The sequence below is a fragment of the Gymnoscopelus braueri genome, assembly GCF_963280865.1.
Source record: "Gymnoscopelus braueri genome assembly, chromosome: 16".
NCBI classification, from domain to species: domain Eukaryota; kingdom Metazoa; phylum Chordata; class Actinopteri; order Myctophiformes; family Myctophidae; genus Gymnoscopelus; species Gymnoscopelus braueri.
Genome location: NC_137616.1, coordinates 50,874,260 through 50,889,532, shown reverse-complemented (window position 1 = coordinate 50,889,532; position 15,273 = coordinate 50,874,260). Strand labels below are relative to the sequence as shown.

At 39.4% G+C, this 15,273-nt stretch overlaps 2 protein-coding genes across 2 annotated transcripts in view; both read left to right on the top strand.

Moving 5' to 3' along the window:
* LOC308103072 (uncharacterized protein) overlaps positions 1-15,273 on the top strand; it is a gene marked incomplete at its 3' end in the record, with an annotated part of 163,861 nt that overhangs the window by 20,102 nt on the left and 128,486 nt on the right. The window lies entirely within an intron of this gene.
* LOC308103891 (uncharacterized protein) lies at positions 777-11,594 on the top strand. The gene is made up of 4 exons (XM_080454100.1): positions 777-2,190; positions 2,816-2,944; positions 10,014-10,055; positions 10,466-11,594. Exons 1-4 carry the CDS (start codon positions 1,144-1,146, stop codon positions 11,141-11,143), a joined length of 1,896 nt encoding a protein of 631 aa, XP_080310226.1. The 5' UTR covers positions 777-1,143; the 3' UTR covers positions 11,144-11,594.

Here is a 15,273-nt window from a genome sequence, read left to right as displayed (position 1 = left end):
GGCAACAAAAAACAAGAACCTGCTAAACCAGATGAGGAAAAAACTGCCAACAAAAAACAAGAACCTGCTAAACCAGATGAGGAAAAAACTGCCAACAAAAAACAAGAACCTGCTAAACCAGATGAGGAAAAAACTGCCAACAAAAAACAAGAACCTGCTAAACAAGATGAGGAAAAAACTGCCAACAAAAAACAAGAACCTGCTAAACCAGATGAGGAAAAAACTGCCAACAAAAAACAAGAACCTGCTAAACCAGATGAGGAAAAAAATGCCAACAAAAACATAGAACCAGCTAAACCAGATGAGGAAAAAACTGCCAACAAAAAACAAGAACCTGCTAAACCAGATGAGGAAAAAAATGCCAACAAAAAACAAGAACCTGCTAAACCAGATGAGGAAAAAAATGCCAACAAAAACATAGAACCTGCTAAACCAGATGAGGAAAAAACTGCCAACAAAAAACAAGAACCTGCTAAACCAGATGAGGAAATAAATGCCAAAAAAAACATAGAACCTGCTAAACCAGATGAGGAAAAAACTGCCAACAAAAAACAAGAACCTGCTAAACCAGATGAGGAAAAAAATGCCAACAAAAACATAGAACCAGCTAAACCAGATGAGGAAAAAACTGCCAACAAAAAACAAGAACCTGCTAAACCAGATGAGGAAAAAAATGCCAACAAAAAACAAGAACCTGCTAAACCAGATGAGGAAAAAACTGCCAACAAAAAACAAGAACCTGCTAAACCAGATGAGGAAAAAAATGCCAACAAAAACATAGAACCTGCTAAACCAGATGAGGAAAAAACTGCCAACAAAAAACAAGAACCTGCTAAACCAGATGAGGAAATAAATGCCAAAAAAAACATAGAACCTGCTAAACCAGATGAGGAAAAAACTGCCAACAAAAAACAAGACCCTGCTAAACCTTCTCTAACCCAAATCATAACTGTACTAGCCGTAATCCTAGCCATAATCCTAGCCTCAAACCTTTATAAATTCAGCACTGAGTCAGATGACAAGTTACCATTCAGCACTGAGTTAGATGACAAGTTACCATTCAGCACTGAGTCAGATCACAAGTTACCATTCAGCACTGAGTCAGATCAGTTTGGACCTCTGACGAAGGAATATCAAGGAAAGATGGCTGAGCTGAGAAAGACAGAGGCTGAAATTCAGCAGAAGATCCAGGAGAGACAAGTGAAGATTCAGGAGGTCAAACACTCAGTAGAGATCATCAGGAAAGATGCAGACACAGTGAGAGCAGGCAGTGGGCAGGTCTTCACTGCTCTGATCAGCTGTATTAAGAGAAGCCAGGCTGAGTTCATTGATGTGATTGAAGAGAAGCAGAAAACAACAGAGAAACCGGCTGAAAGCTTCATCAAAGATCTGCAAAATGAAATCACTCAGTTAGAGAAGAGAAGCTCTGATCTGCAGCAGCTCTCACACATTGAAGACCGCCTCGACCTAGTAAGCTTCCTCCTGAGCGACCCATCCATCAACACCCTTCCATCCACCAAGGACTGGACAAACATCAATGTCCATCAGTCTTCATATGTGGGAACTGTGAGTACAGCTGCAGCTCAGCTGGAGAAGACACTCAGTCAAGAGATGAAGAGACTGCGTGATGTTGATCTGAGGATGATCCAGCAATATGCAGTGGATGTGACTCTGGACCCTGATACAGCACATCCCAACCTCACCCTGTCTGAGGATGGAAAACAAGTGAATACTGTAGACATAAAGCAGAATCTCCCAAACAACACGGAGAGATTATTTGCATGTATCAGTGTCTTAGGAAAACAAAGTTTCTCCTCAGGAAGGTTTTACTATGAGGTTCAGGTTAAAAGGAAGACTAGGTGGGATCTAGGAGTGGTCAGAGAGTCCATCAACAGGAAGGAACCAATCACAATGAGCCCCAACAATGGTTACTGGACTATAGGGTTGAGGAAGAGAAATGAGTACAGTGCTGCTGCTGACCCTGATGTCCTCCTCCCTGTAAGAGAGGAGGTCCAGAAAGTGGGAGTGTTTGTGGATTATGAGGAGGGTCTGGTCTCCTTTTATGATGTGGAGGTCAGAGTTCATCTCTACTCTTTCACTGGCTGCACCTTCACTGAGAAACTATATCCATACTTCAGTCCCGGTGTTAATGATGATGGAAGAAACTCTGCTCCTCTGACCATCTCTCCTGTTAGTATGGCCTACATTTGATACAAAAATATTGTTTTATTGTATTCTTGGCTTCTTTTTGTTTTACCTTTTTTTATGCTTGGACACCACAGATCATATCAGGAACATCATACACATATTGTATATTCATACACTGGCTTCCTAACATTCACGCACACACACAAAATTAACACCATACAGAAAGGTAAAAACAACCCGCCCCCCCCCCCCCAAAAAAATAATAAAAAATAAACAGACAAGCTATTACAACAATAAGAGCCCAACAAACAAAAACAAAACAAAAAACAGACAAGCTATTACAACAATAAAAGCCCAACAAACAAACAGACAAATATCACACAGGGAGAAGAGTAGGATATGAGACGCCTGTCGAATGACATTATGACTCTTTTTAAAGTTGATAGATAGAGTCTTCTATTCCTGTTGCTGTATACAATGTGTTTCCCAATTCTGTACAGAGCTCTGTGTGTGTGTGTGTGTGTGTGTGTGTGTGTGTGTGTGTGTGTGTGTGTGTGTGTGTGTGTGTGTGTGTGTGTGTGTGTGCGTGCGCGTGTGCGTGCTTTTATTACGTAAGAGTAATAAGTAAGAGTAAATGATGTTAACCTATAATATCATTGATTTAAAGGCTCGTATTAAAGAACTGGAGGAAGAGATGGAGGCCAAGGTTGAGAAGCAGAGAGATGACCTCTACAGGGAGCTGGAGGCAGTGGAGGAGGATCTGAAACGATCCCAGGAATCCATCAAAGAGCAGCAGGTATTTTTATTTTCCATAAAGTCATTAATAAAAATTAAGAGTAAATTATGATTTTAATATTAATGAGTTAATGAATCTAATTCAGTGATTCCCAACGTTGGGTGTGGGGACCACCAGGGTTACAAATGAACCCTTGCAGCTCTGTAACTCAGAGAGTGTACACATGAAACCAAAAGGACCTTATGGGTTCATTTTAGGGATGCACCGATATGGAAATTCTTGGCCGATACCGATGTTTAAAATAACAATTTAGCCGATAGCCGATAGCCGATAGCCGATACTGATGCCGATATTTGTTGATTTAGTTTCTTGTGTTATTATTTCCCCCTTTTGTGGTCAGGAAACAATACATTTTCATTATAATACATAACTGTTCAGAATCTGCAGAAACACAACATAAATTAACTCCTAACTCCTGTAACTTTAACCAGCAAAAAAGAAATCCCAAAGAAAATCCCCCAAAAACATTATTATTGTAATTTTTTGCCGATACCGATGTTGACCGATAGTGGCAAATATCGGCCGATATCGATATGTGGCCGATATATCGGTGCATCCCTAGTTCATTTGGTTCCATTTGTACTCTCTGAGAGTTAAATTAACACTGAGCATTTTACAGTGTAGATTGGGGTGCCAGAGATTTAAATAAATCATATCAAATGGGGGTCCATGGTTTAATGTATATCCAACTGGGGGTCCTTGAAATGCACAACGTTGAGAATCACTGAGTAACAGTAATAAGTAAAAGTAAATGATGATTATCACACGTTAACCTATAATATCATTGATTTAAAGGTTCGTATTAAAGAACTGGAGGAAGAGATGGAGAAGAAGCTGAGTGATTCTGACCAGAAGATCAAAGAGCAGCAGGTATTTTTTTTCCCCATAAAGTCATTAATAAAAAGTAAGAGTAAATTATAATTGTAATGTTTATCTACTTCACTGGTTCCTAACGTTGGGTCTGGGGACCACCAGGGTTACAAATGAACCCTTACAGCTCTGTAACTCTGAGAGTGTACAAATGGAACCAAATGGACCCTTAAGGGTTCCATTTCTACACTCTGAGAGTTACATTAACACTGAACATTTTACAGTGTAGATTGGGGTCCCAGACATTTAAATAAATCATATCAAATGGGGGTCCATGGTCTAATGTATATCCAACTGGGGGTCCTTGAAATGCACAACGTTGAGAATCACTGAGTAAGAGTAATACATGAGAGTAAATGATGATTATCACACGTTAACCTATAATATCATTGATTTAAAGGTTCGTATTAAAGAACTGGAGGAAGAGATGGAGAAGAAGCTGAGTGATTCTGACAAGAAGATCAAAGAGCAGCAGGTATTTGTATTTTCCATAAAGTCATTAAAAAAAGTAATAATAAATTATGATTTTAATGTTATCTACTTCACTGGTTCCTAACGTTGGGTCTGGGGACCACCAGGGTTACAAATGAACCCTTACAGCTCTTTAACTCTGAGAGTATACAAATGGAACCAAATGGACCATTATGGTTCCATTTGGTTCCATTTGTACACTCAGAGTTAAATTAACACTGAGCATTTTACAGTGTAGATTGGGGCAAAAATACACGCACGCACGCACGCACACACGCGCGCGCAGCCGCGCACACACACACACACACACACACACACACACACACAACACACACACACACACACACACACACACACACACACACACACACACACACACACACACACACACACACACACACACACACACACACACACACACATGTTGCTCTGGATGAGTGTCTGCTAAATGCCTACATTTTAATTTTAAATATGAAGTGAATGTGATGTTTTGAACTCTCATGTTTACTGAATAATGATACAAATGTATTATTGTCGATCCCAGGAATCCTTCATGGATCTGCAGAATGACAAGCAGCAGTCTAACCAGAAGATCAAAGAGCAGCAGGTATTTTTATTTTCCATAAAGTCATTAATAAAAAGTAAGAGTAAATTATAATTTTAATGTTTATCTACTTCACTGGTTCCTAACGTTGGGTCTGGGGACCACCAGAGTTACAAATGAACCCTTACAGCTCTGTAACTCTGAGAGTGTACAAATGGAACCAAATGGACCCTTATGGGTCCATTTGGTTCCATTTGTACACTCTGAGAGTTACATTAACACTGAACATTTTACAGTGTAGATTGGGGTCCCAGAGATTTAAATAAATCATATCAAATGGGGGTCTAATGTATATCCAACTGGGGGTCCTTGAAATGCACAACGTTGAGAATCACTGAGTAAGAGTAATAAATGAGAGTAAATGATGATTATCACACGTTAACCTATAATATCATTGATTTAAAGGTTCGTATTAAAGAACTGGAGGAAGAGATGGAGAAGAAGCTGAGTGATTCTGACAAGAAGATCAAAGAGCAGCAGGTATTTGTGTTTTCTATAAAGTCATTAAAAAAAGTAATAACTAGAAAATGTGCTCCTCGGAGCACAAGTCTCCGCCAGTACTGTTCTGATTAATCCTGTCTTACCTATTCAAATACTTGTCTGTCTTCTTCATCTTCATTGTCTTGAACAGTTTCAGCAGTTGATTGGTGTGTTTGATCAGCTTTGGTCTTCTGCGCCTTTGTTTGACCAATGTTAGGTGTTCTCAGAGGGACACAACGTTTTTTGAAGTGACACACCTATTTATAGAATTGTATTTCGTCATGCATTCCTCTAGCCAATCAAAGGCATTGGTGTCAACATATTAATACGTATTAAGATTTCGGTCTTGTTGTGGGATCAATTCAACTCTAGTCCTCTTCTGTGTTACTGTTGTAGATGAGTATGCTTTCTTAGCTTTGGCCTTCTGCGCCTTTGCTTGACCAATGTCAGGTGTTCTCAAAGGGACACACACACGCACGGACGGGTGATTTGGACTAGAAGATACTGTTCCAATCAAGATTGATTGATCCTGTCTTACCTCGCTTCAAAAACGTAAACGGCTTTTTGAAGTGACACACCTTTTTATTATAGGATTGTATTTCGTCATGCGTCCCTCTAGCCAATCAGAGACATTGATGTCAACATATTGACACGTATTAAGAGTTCGGCTTTGTTGTGGGATCATTTCAACTCTAGTCCTCTTCTACGTTACAAATGTAGATGAGTATGCTTTCTTAGCTTTGGCCTTCTGCGCCTTTGCTTGACCAATGTTAGGTGTTCTCAGAGGGAAACACACACGCACAGACGGGTGACTTGGACTTACTGAAGGTACTGTTCCAATCAATGATTGATCCTGTTTTACCTCACTTCAAAAAGTAGGGGCTATTTGAAGTGACACACCTATTTATAGAATTTTATTTCGTCACGCGTCCCTCTAGCCAATCAGAGGCATTGGTGTCAACAAATTGACACGTGTCACGTGGAGCTTGCCCAATGTTAGCTTGGCTAACAATGTTTGCTCACACAATGCGAAAACATATTCTCCACCTTCGGCGGAGACAATAAATTATGATTTTAATGTTTATCTACTTCACTGGTTCCTAACGTTGGGTCTGGGGACCACCAGGGTTACAAATGAACCCTTACAGCTCTTTAACTCTGAGAGTATACAAAGGGAACAAAATGGACCCTTATGGTTCCATTTGGTTCCATTTGTACACTCAGTTAAATTAACACTGAGCATTTTACAGTGTAGATTGGGGCAAAAATACACACACTTACGCACGCACACGGACACACGCGCAAGCACACACACACACACACACACACACACACACACACACACACACACACAAACACACACACAGACACACACACACACACACACACACACACACACACACACACACACACACACACACACACACACACACACACACACACACACACACACACACACACACGTTGCTCTGGATGGGTCCATTTGGTTCCATTTGTACACTCTGAGAGTTACATTAACACTGAACATTTTACAGTGTAGATTGGGGTCCCAGAGATTTAAATAAATCATATCAAATGGGGGTCTAATGTATATCCAACATGCACAACGTTGAGAATCACTGAGTAAGAGTAATAAATGAGAGTAAATGATGATTATCACACGTTAACCTATAATATCATTGATTTAAAGGTTCGTATTAAAGAACTGGAGGAAGAGATGGAGAAGAAGCTGAGTGATTCTGACAAGAAGATCAAAGAGCAGCAGGTATTTGTGTTTTCTATAAAGTCATTAAAAAAAGTAATAATAAATTATGATTTTAATGTTTATCTACTTCACTGGTTCCTAACGTTGGGTCTGGGGATCACCAGAGTTACAAATGAACCCTTACAGCTCTGTAACTCTGAGAGTGTACAAATGGAACCAAACGGACCCTTATGGGTCTGTTTGGTTCCATTTGTACACTCTGAGAGTTACATTAACACTGAACATTTTACAGTGTAGATTGGGGTCCCAGAGATTTAAATAAATCATATCAAATGGGGGTCTAATGTATATCCAACTGGGGGTCCTTGAAATGCAAAACGTTGAGAATCACTGAGTAAGAGTAATAAATGAGAGTAAATGATGATTATCACACGTTAACCTATAATATCATTGATTTAAAGGTTCGTATTAAAGAACTGGAGGAAGAGATGGAGAAGAAGCTGAGTGATTCTGACAAGAAGATCAAAGAGCAGCAGGTATTTGTGTTTTCTATAAAGTCATTAAAAAAAGTAATAATAAATTATGATTTTAATGTTTATCTACTTCACTGGTTCCTAACGTTGGGTCTGGGGACCACCAGGGTTACAAATGAACCCTTACAGCTCTTTAACTCTGAGAGTATACAAAGGGAACAAAATGGACCCTTATGGTTCCATTTGGTTCCATTTGTACACTCAGTTAAATTAACACTGAGCATTTTACAGTGTAGATTGGGGCAAAAATACACACACTTACGCACGCACACGCACACAGGCGTGCGCGCACACACACACACACAAACACACACACACACACACACACACACACACACACACACACACACACACACACACACACACACACACACACACACACACACACACACACACACACACACGTTGCTCTGGATGAGTGTCTGCTAAATGCCTACATTTTAATTTTAAATATGAAGTGAATGTGATGTTTTGAACTCTCATGTTTACTGAATAATGATGTACAAATGTATTATTGTCGATCCCAGGAATCCTTCATGGATCTGCAGAATGACAAGCAGCAGTCTAACCAGAAGATCAAAGAGCAGCAGGTATTTTTATTTTCCATAAAGTCATTAATAAAAAGTAAGAGTAAATTATAATTGTAATGTTTATCTACTTCACTGGTTCCTAACGTTGGGTCTGGGGATCACCAGAGTTACAAATGAACCCTTACAGCTCTCTAACTCTGAGAGTGTACAAATGGAACCAAACGGACCCTTATGGGTCCGTTTGGTTCCATTTGTACACTCTGAGAGTTACATTAACACTGAACATTTTACAGTGTAGATTGGGGTCCCAGAGATTTAAATAAATCATATCAAATGTGGGTCTAATGTATATCCAACTGGGGGTCCTTGAAATGCAAAACGTTGAGAATCACTGAGTAAGAGTAATAAATGAGAGTAAATGATGATTATCACACGTTAACCTATAATATCATTGATTTAAAGGTTCGTATTAAAGAACTGGAGGAAGAGATGGAGAAGAAGCTGAGTGATTCTGACCAGAAGATCAAAGAGCAGCAGGTATTTGTGTTTTCTATAAAGTCATTAAAAAAAGTAATAATAAATTATGATTTTAATGTTTATCTACTTCACTGGTTCCTAACGTTGGGTCTGGGGACCACCAGGGTTACAAATGAACCCTTACAGCTCTTTAACTCTGAGAGTATACAAAGGGAACAAAATGGACCCTTATGGTTCCATTTGGTTCCATTTGTACACTCAGTTAAATTAACACTGAGCATTTTACAGTGTAGATTGGGGCAAAAATACACACACTTACGCACGCACACGGACACACGCGCACACACACACACACACACACACACACACACACACACACACACACACACACACACACACACACACACACACACACACACACACACACACACACACACACACACACGTTGCTCTGGATGGGTCCATTTGGTTCCATTTGTACACTCTGAGAGTTACATTAACACTGAACATTTTACAGTGTAGATTGGGGTCCCAGAGATTTAAATAAATCATATCAAATGGGGGTCCATGGTCTAATGTATATCCAACTGGGGGTCCTTGAAATGCACAACGTTGAGAATCACTGAGAGAAGGTCCTTGCACACTGGTGCGTCTTTTCGTTGCGTTTTTTTTACAACAATGAAAAAAATTGAAAAAACAATGAAAAAAAATAAAACGCAACGAAAAGACGCACCAGTGTGCAAGGACCTTAAGAGTAATAAATGAGAGTAAATGATGATTATCACACGTTAACCTATAATATCATTGATTTAAAGGTTCGTATTAAAGAACTGGAGGAAGAGATGGAGAAGAAGCTGAGTGATTCTGACCAGAAGATCAAAGAGCAGCAGGTATTTGTGTTTTCTATAAAGTCATTAAAAAAAGTAATAATAAATTATGATTTTAATGTTTATCTACTTCACTGGTTCCTAACGTTGGGTCTGGGGACCACCATGGTTACAAATGAACCCTTACAGCTCTTTAACTCTGAGAGTATACAAATGGAACAAAATGGACCCTTATGGTTCCATTTGGTTCCATTTGTACACTCAGTTAAATTAACACTGAGCATTTTACAGTGTAGATTGGGGCAAAAATACACACACTTACGCACGCACACGCACACGCGCGCGCGCACGCACACACACACACACACACACACACACACACACACACACACACACACACACACACACACACACACACACACACACACGTTGCTCTGGATGAGTGTCTGCTAAATGCCTACATTTTAATTTTAAATATGAAGTGAATGTGATGTTTTGAACTCTCATGTTTACTGAATAATGATGTACAAATGTATTATTGTCGATCCCAGGAATCCATCATGGATCTGCAGAATGACAAGCAGCAGTCTGACCAGAAGATCAAAGAGCAGCAGGTATTTTTATTTTCCATAAGGTCATTAATAAAAAGTAAGAGTAAATTATAATTGTAATGTTTATCTACTTCACTGGTTCCTAACGTTGGGTCTGGGGACCACCAGAGTTACAAATGAACCCTTACAGCTCTGTAACTCTGAGAGTGTACAAATGGAACCAAATGGACCCTTATGGGTCCATTTGGTTCCATTTGTACACTCTGAGAGTTACATTAACACTGAACATTTTACAGTGTAAATTGGGGTCCCAGAGATTTAAATAAATCATATCAAATGGGGGTCCATGGTCTAATGTATATCCAACTGGGGGTCCTTGAAATGCACAACGTTGAGAATCACTGAGTAAGAGTAATAAATGAGAGTAAATGATGATTATCACACGTTAACCTATAATATCATTGATTTAAAAGGATCGTATTAAAGAACTGGAAGAACACGCTTTGGCTCAGCTGGTGAAGACACTCAGTCAGGAGATGAAGAAGAAAAGAAGAAAAGAAAAGAAGCTGAGTGATGTTGAGATGAAGATGATCCAGAATTATGCAGTGGATGTGACTCTGGACCCTGATACAGCACATCCTGACCTCATCCTGTCTGAGGATGGAAAACAAGTGAGTCATGGAGACATAAGGAAGAATCTCCCAGACAACAAAGAGAGATTCAATACATCTGCCTGTGTCTTAGGAAAACAAAGCTTCTCCTCAGGAAGGTTTTACTATGAGGTTCAGGTTAAAGGGAAGACTGGGTGGGATCTAGGAGTGGCCAGAGAGTCCATCAACAGGAAGGGACACATCACACTGGGCCCTGACGAAGGTTACTGGTCTATAATGTTGAGGAATAAAAATGAGTACCAGGCTAATGCTGGCCCTGCTGTCCTCCTCCCTGTAAGAGAGGAGGTCCAGAAAGTGGGAGTGTTTGTGGATTATGAGGAGGGTCTGGTCTCCTTTTATGATGTGGAGGTCAGAGTTCATCTCTACTCTTTCACTGGCTGCACCTTCACTGAGAAACTATATCCATACTTCAGTCCTAATATTAATGATGGAGGTAAAAACTCTGCTCCTCTGATCATGTCTCCTGTCAGTATGACCTAAATTTGATATCACAATCATTCGTATTTTATTTCCTTTTTGTCTAATGTTGATATTGTATAATCACCACTCATCACAGATCATATCATGAACATCATACACATATTGTATATTCATACACTGTAAGCATGAAGTAAGTCGTTGTTGTCAGGTAGAAACCTTGTATGTACAAAACTGTTCCATTTTTACTATTATTTAAAAAAACGTTTTTTTTTTTCACACACACACACACACACACACACACACACACACACACACACACACACACACACACACACACACACACACACACACACCCCGCCCCCATCCCTCCTTTCTCTGTAAATAGACCTTATGATTCTACTGAGCTTTATTACAATATGTTTTGTATTGTGTTGTATGTATTATATGTACTGATGAATTGAGTACAATGGACCACAATGGAAACAAGGCCCTTTTGGGCTTTTAGTGTCCTTTTATCCTAATGAACCTTTGACTGTACTACTTTAATCTAATAATGTTGTTAATAAAGGATTCAATCAATCAATGTTATGTGTTTTTATTGTATTTACTATAGACTATACAACATTAATATAAAGCTACTATAAAATGATCAAAGCTCAGGTTGTCTGTCCTTCTGAATGAGTTTCATTCAGTGGTTTAATCATTGGTGCCCCCCCCCAAAGTAACTCTGACCCCTTGAAGACCCATGGAATAAGTCACTAATAAAACCTAGCACAGAACGAAAGAATAATTCCATATGAATATTAAAGGTAAGATTTATTCTGACTATTTGGGGAGAAAGGTGTTATTCATGTAAAAAAATAATGAAACAATAATTTATGTTATTTTTTAAATACTGATGATAGCACATGATCCTGTTACATATTATATTGGTTACTTGATTTTAAAATGCAAGATGATGAAAGACAGAAGGCAGTTTCTCAGTTATATCAAGAGGTTTGACTTGATAATATCACACTACAGAATACATATATTAAACTGCTTTTCTGTAAACCACTTACAGTAATTTTATACTGTGGATATTTGAAACAGTCTACAAAATGTGTCATATTTGCAACTATTGTTGAAGAATTGAGAGAAAACATTGTGATGTTTTTGTAGATGTTTGAACATGTTGAAGTATACAAAGTGGTTTAATGATGTTTAGTTGATGTTTGAACATGTTGAAGTACAAAGTGGTTAAATGATGTTTAGTTGATGTTTGAACATGTTGAAGTACAAAGTGGTTAAATGATGTTTAGTTGATGTTTGAACATGTTGAAGTACAAAGTGGTTAAATGATGTTTAGTTGATGTTTGAACATGTTGAAGTACAAAGTGGTTAAATGATGTTTAGTTGATGTTTGAACATGTTGAAGTACAAAGTGGTTTAATGATGTTTAGTTGATGTTTGAACATGTTGAAGTACAAAGTGGTTAAATGATGTTTAGTTGATGTTTGAACATGTTGAAGTACAAAGTGGTTAAATGATGTTTAGTTGATGTTTGAACATGTTGAAGTACAAAGTGGTTAAATGATGTTTAGTTGATGTTTGAACATGTTGAAGTACAAAGTGGTTAGATTTCTAAAACTAAGCAAAGAAAACAACAACCTGGATCACTTGGTTGTGTGTAATACCCCCATATCACCTGTAGAGGTCAGTAAAGGCAAACACTGTAATGACTGGTAACTTTAATGACCTGAGAGACAGTGTTAGAACGACTTTCTATGCATCTAAAGAAAACTATTAGACTCTGTTATAGAACTCTATAGTTGTGAGGTGTGGGGTCCACACTACCAACCAAGGACCTGAAACATGGCATAAACACTAAATTGAGACTCTGCATGCAGACCTCTGTAAATCCATTCTCTGCATCCAACAGAAAACTCCTAAAGAATTCATGCAGGTCAGAATCAGGACGATACCAACTTATCACAATTAAAAATAAAGCATTTCAATGTTATAAAATGACAGTGACAAAGACATGCTGCCTAATAAAGCACATTTGGGTTTACACAATGGTTCAATTTGTTTACTGTTACTGTAGAGTTAAAGTAACACTGAGGATCGTATACAGTGTGGATTGGGGGTGCCAAATATTTAAAATAAATAAATGAGCATAATGCACTAATGCATATCAAACAGTAACCGGTACAGCGCCCCCCCCCTGAGACCTCTGGGCACCTTATAAAAATGTATTTATGTTATCTTTTATTTACATTTATATTTATTTTTATGAACATTCTTACAACATAAGAATTATTATTATTCCATTATTCTATTCCATTATTGTTATTGTTATTATCCTTATCCTTATCCTTACATTGCCAAAGCAATGTTTTTTCTCTCACAACATCCGCCTAATCTGGTGGTTGAGAACCCCTTCAGTCAATAGGGGGCGCTATGCAGCTTTAAAGAGCTTTTAAAGAGCAACCACCCCCCCCCCCCCCCCCCCCACAAAAATCTATTATACCAATTTAACCCAATTTTAAAACCCGCAGGGGAATCATTTTGGAGGTGCACGGCACCAGTGGTTCCGGTCAATGGGTTCCGGCCCTCTAATGACGTAGAGGTATTTCCGGCTCCAACCGGAAAATATCACGCCCCACCTCCCCCCTCCCGCACACACACCAGTGCGCATGCGTAACACCACGTACACCCCTATAGCCAGATTCCAAACCCGAAAATCTCGGCCACTCGCTCACTCCCACTCGGTCACTTCGACTCCAAACCGGATGTGCTAAATTCCAATTACTCAGTTGCTTCTTGGAGGAGGCGAGTGGAGTCGAGTGGAGGAGCCGAGTCGGCTCTCTACTTCCGCATTTAGCGAGTGTACATCAAGTGTAGGCTCGACCACTCTCCACAGCTCCTCCGCGGCAGACTTCCGCATCACGTGTACACGTTTTTTTTGTTTTTTCCCTTCTCCCGTGACGTATACATGGTCCTCCTCCACATGTGGCCACAAAAACAAATGCTTGAAACCCGAAACCATGCCCCGAAAACACCGGCTGCCCCCCCCCCCCCCCCTTCGCCCCCGCCGATCACTTGCGCATCTCACACACACACACACACACACACACACACACACACACACACACACACGCACACACACACACACACACACACACACACACACACACACACACACACACACACAGTGTAAATTGACTGAAAAGACGCAACAATACGATATAAAGTATAATACAATTATATACATTGTAATATATTGTGCACACTTATTCTGTCTCAAAAGCTGATAGTTCATTTCTCTCCTTGCATGTCTCAATGCAGTGCATGGACTACTATAAATTACTGTGACAAAGATTATGTTTAAAATAATGTATTGTATTTATATATAGACTGAATATAGGAGAGGACACTTTACGCTTTAACTATAGCCGTATTCATTCAATTCTGAACCGATTCTTAAAATTTGAAATTCTCTATTAGCTGTGAAGGGTATTCTTTCATGTCTATCAGTCATGATTTATTTCGCTATCAAACAATATCAAGCAAAATCACAAAATCGTCTGAGTTTTTTTTCTTTTTTCTTCGTCCCAGAAGTGGGAGGGATATCACCTAAACTCTCAAAACCCCGGACATTTGAAGGATTTTATGAAACCCCCCAGACAGCCCCCCAAAAGAGGACATGTCCGGGGAAAAGAGGACGTATGGCTACCCTGCATGAATGATGTAATTCAGTGTCAGACATACTCTGTAATATACGGTGGCACCGTGGCTGTTATAAGCAGCAGTGCCGTGCGGGACTGCTGCGGGGGGTGGGGGGTCTGGGGACTGTAAGAGCAAAAAGAGGGACGGGTCAGGATTTAATTCATAAATGTTTAATCATCCTGGCGCTTCGTTCACTATTTCAGGAATAAATGGCTTTGCACAAAATGTTAACTATAAAGATAACAATGTGGCCATCCACATTGATGAATTGTTTATTCTTATATTCTGTATTATTCTATACCTGCATATTATTCTATGCATGTATATTTTCATCCACGGCTCTGGTCCAGCTGTTTGAGACGTCATAAGTGATCGCGGAATTTTCTGTCGCTTTGAAATGACGGACCCAGTGCAGTCCGATCCTTTGACGGCAACCACTCGACCACTCGTCCTCACAAATAATCCTCGGCTCCTCGCAG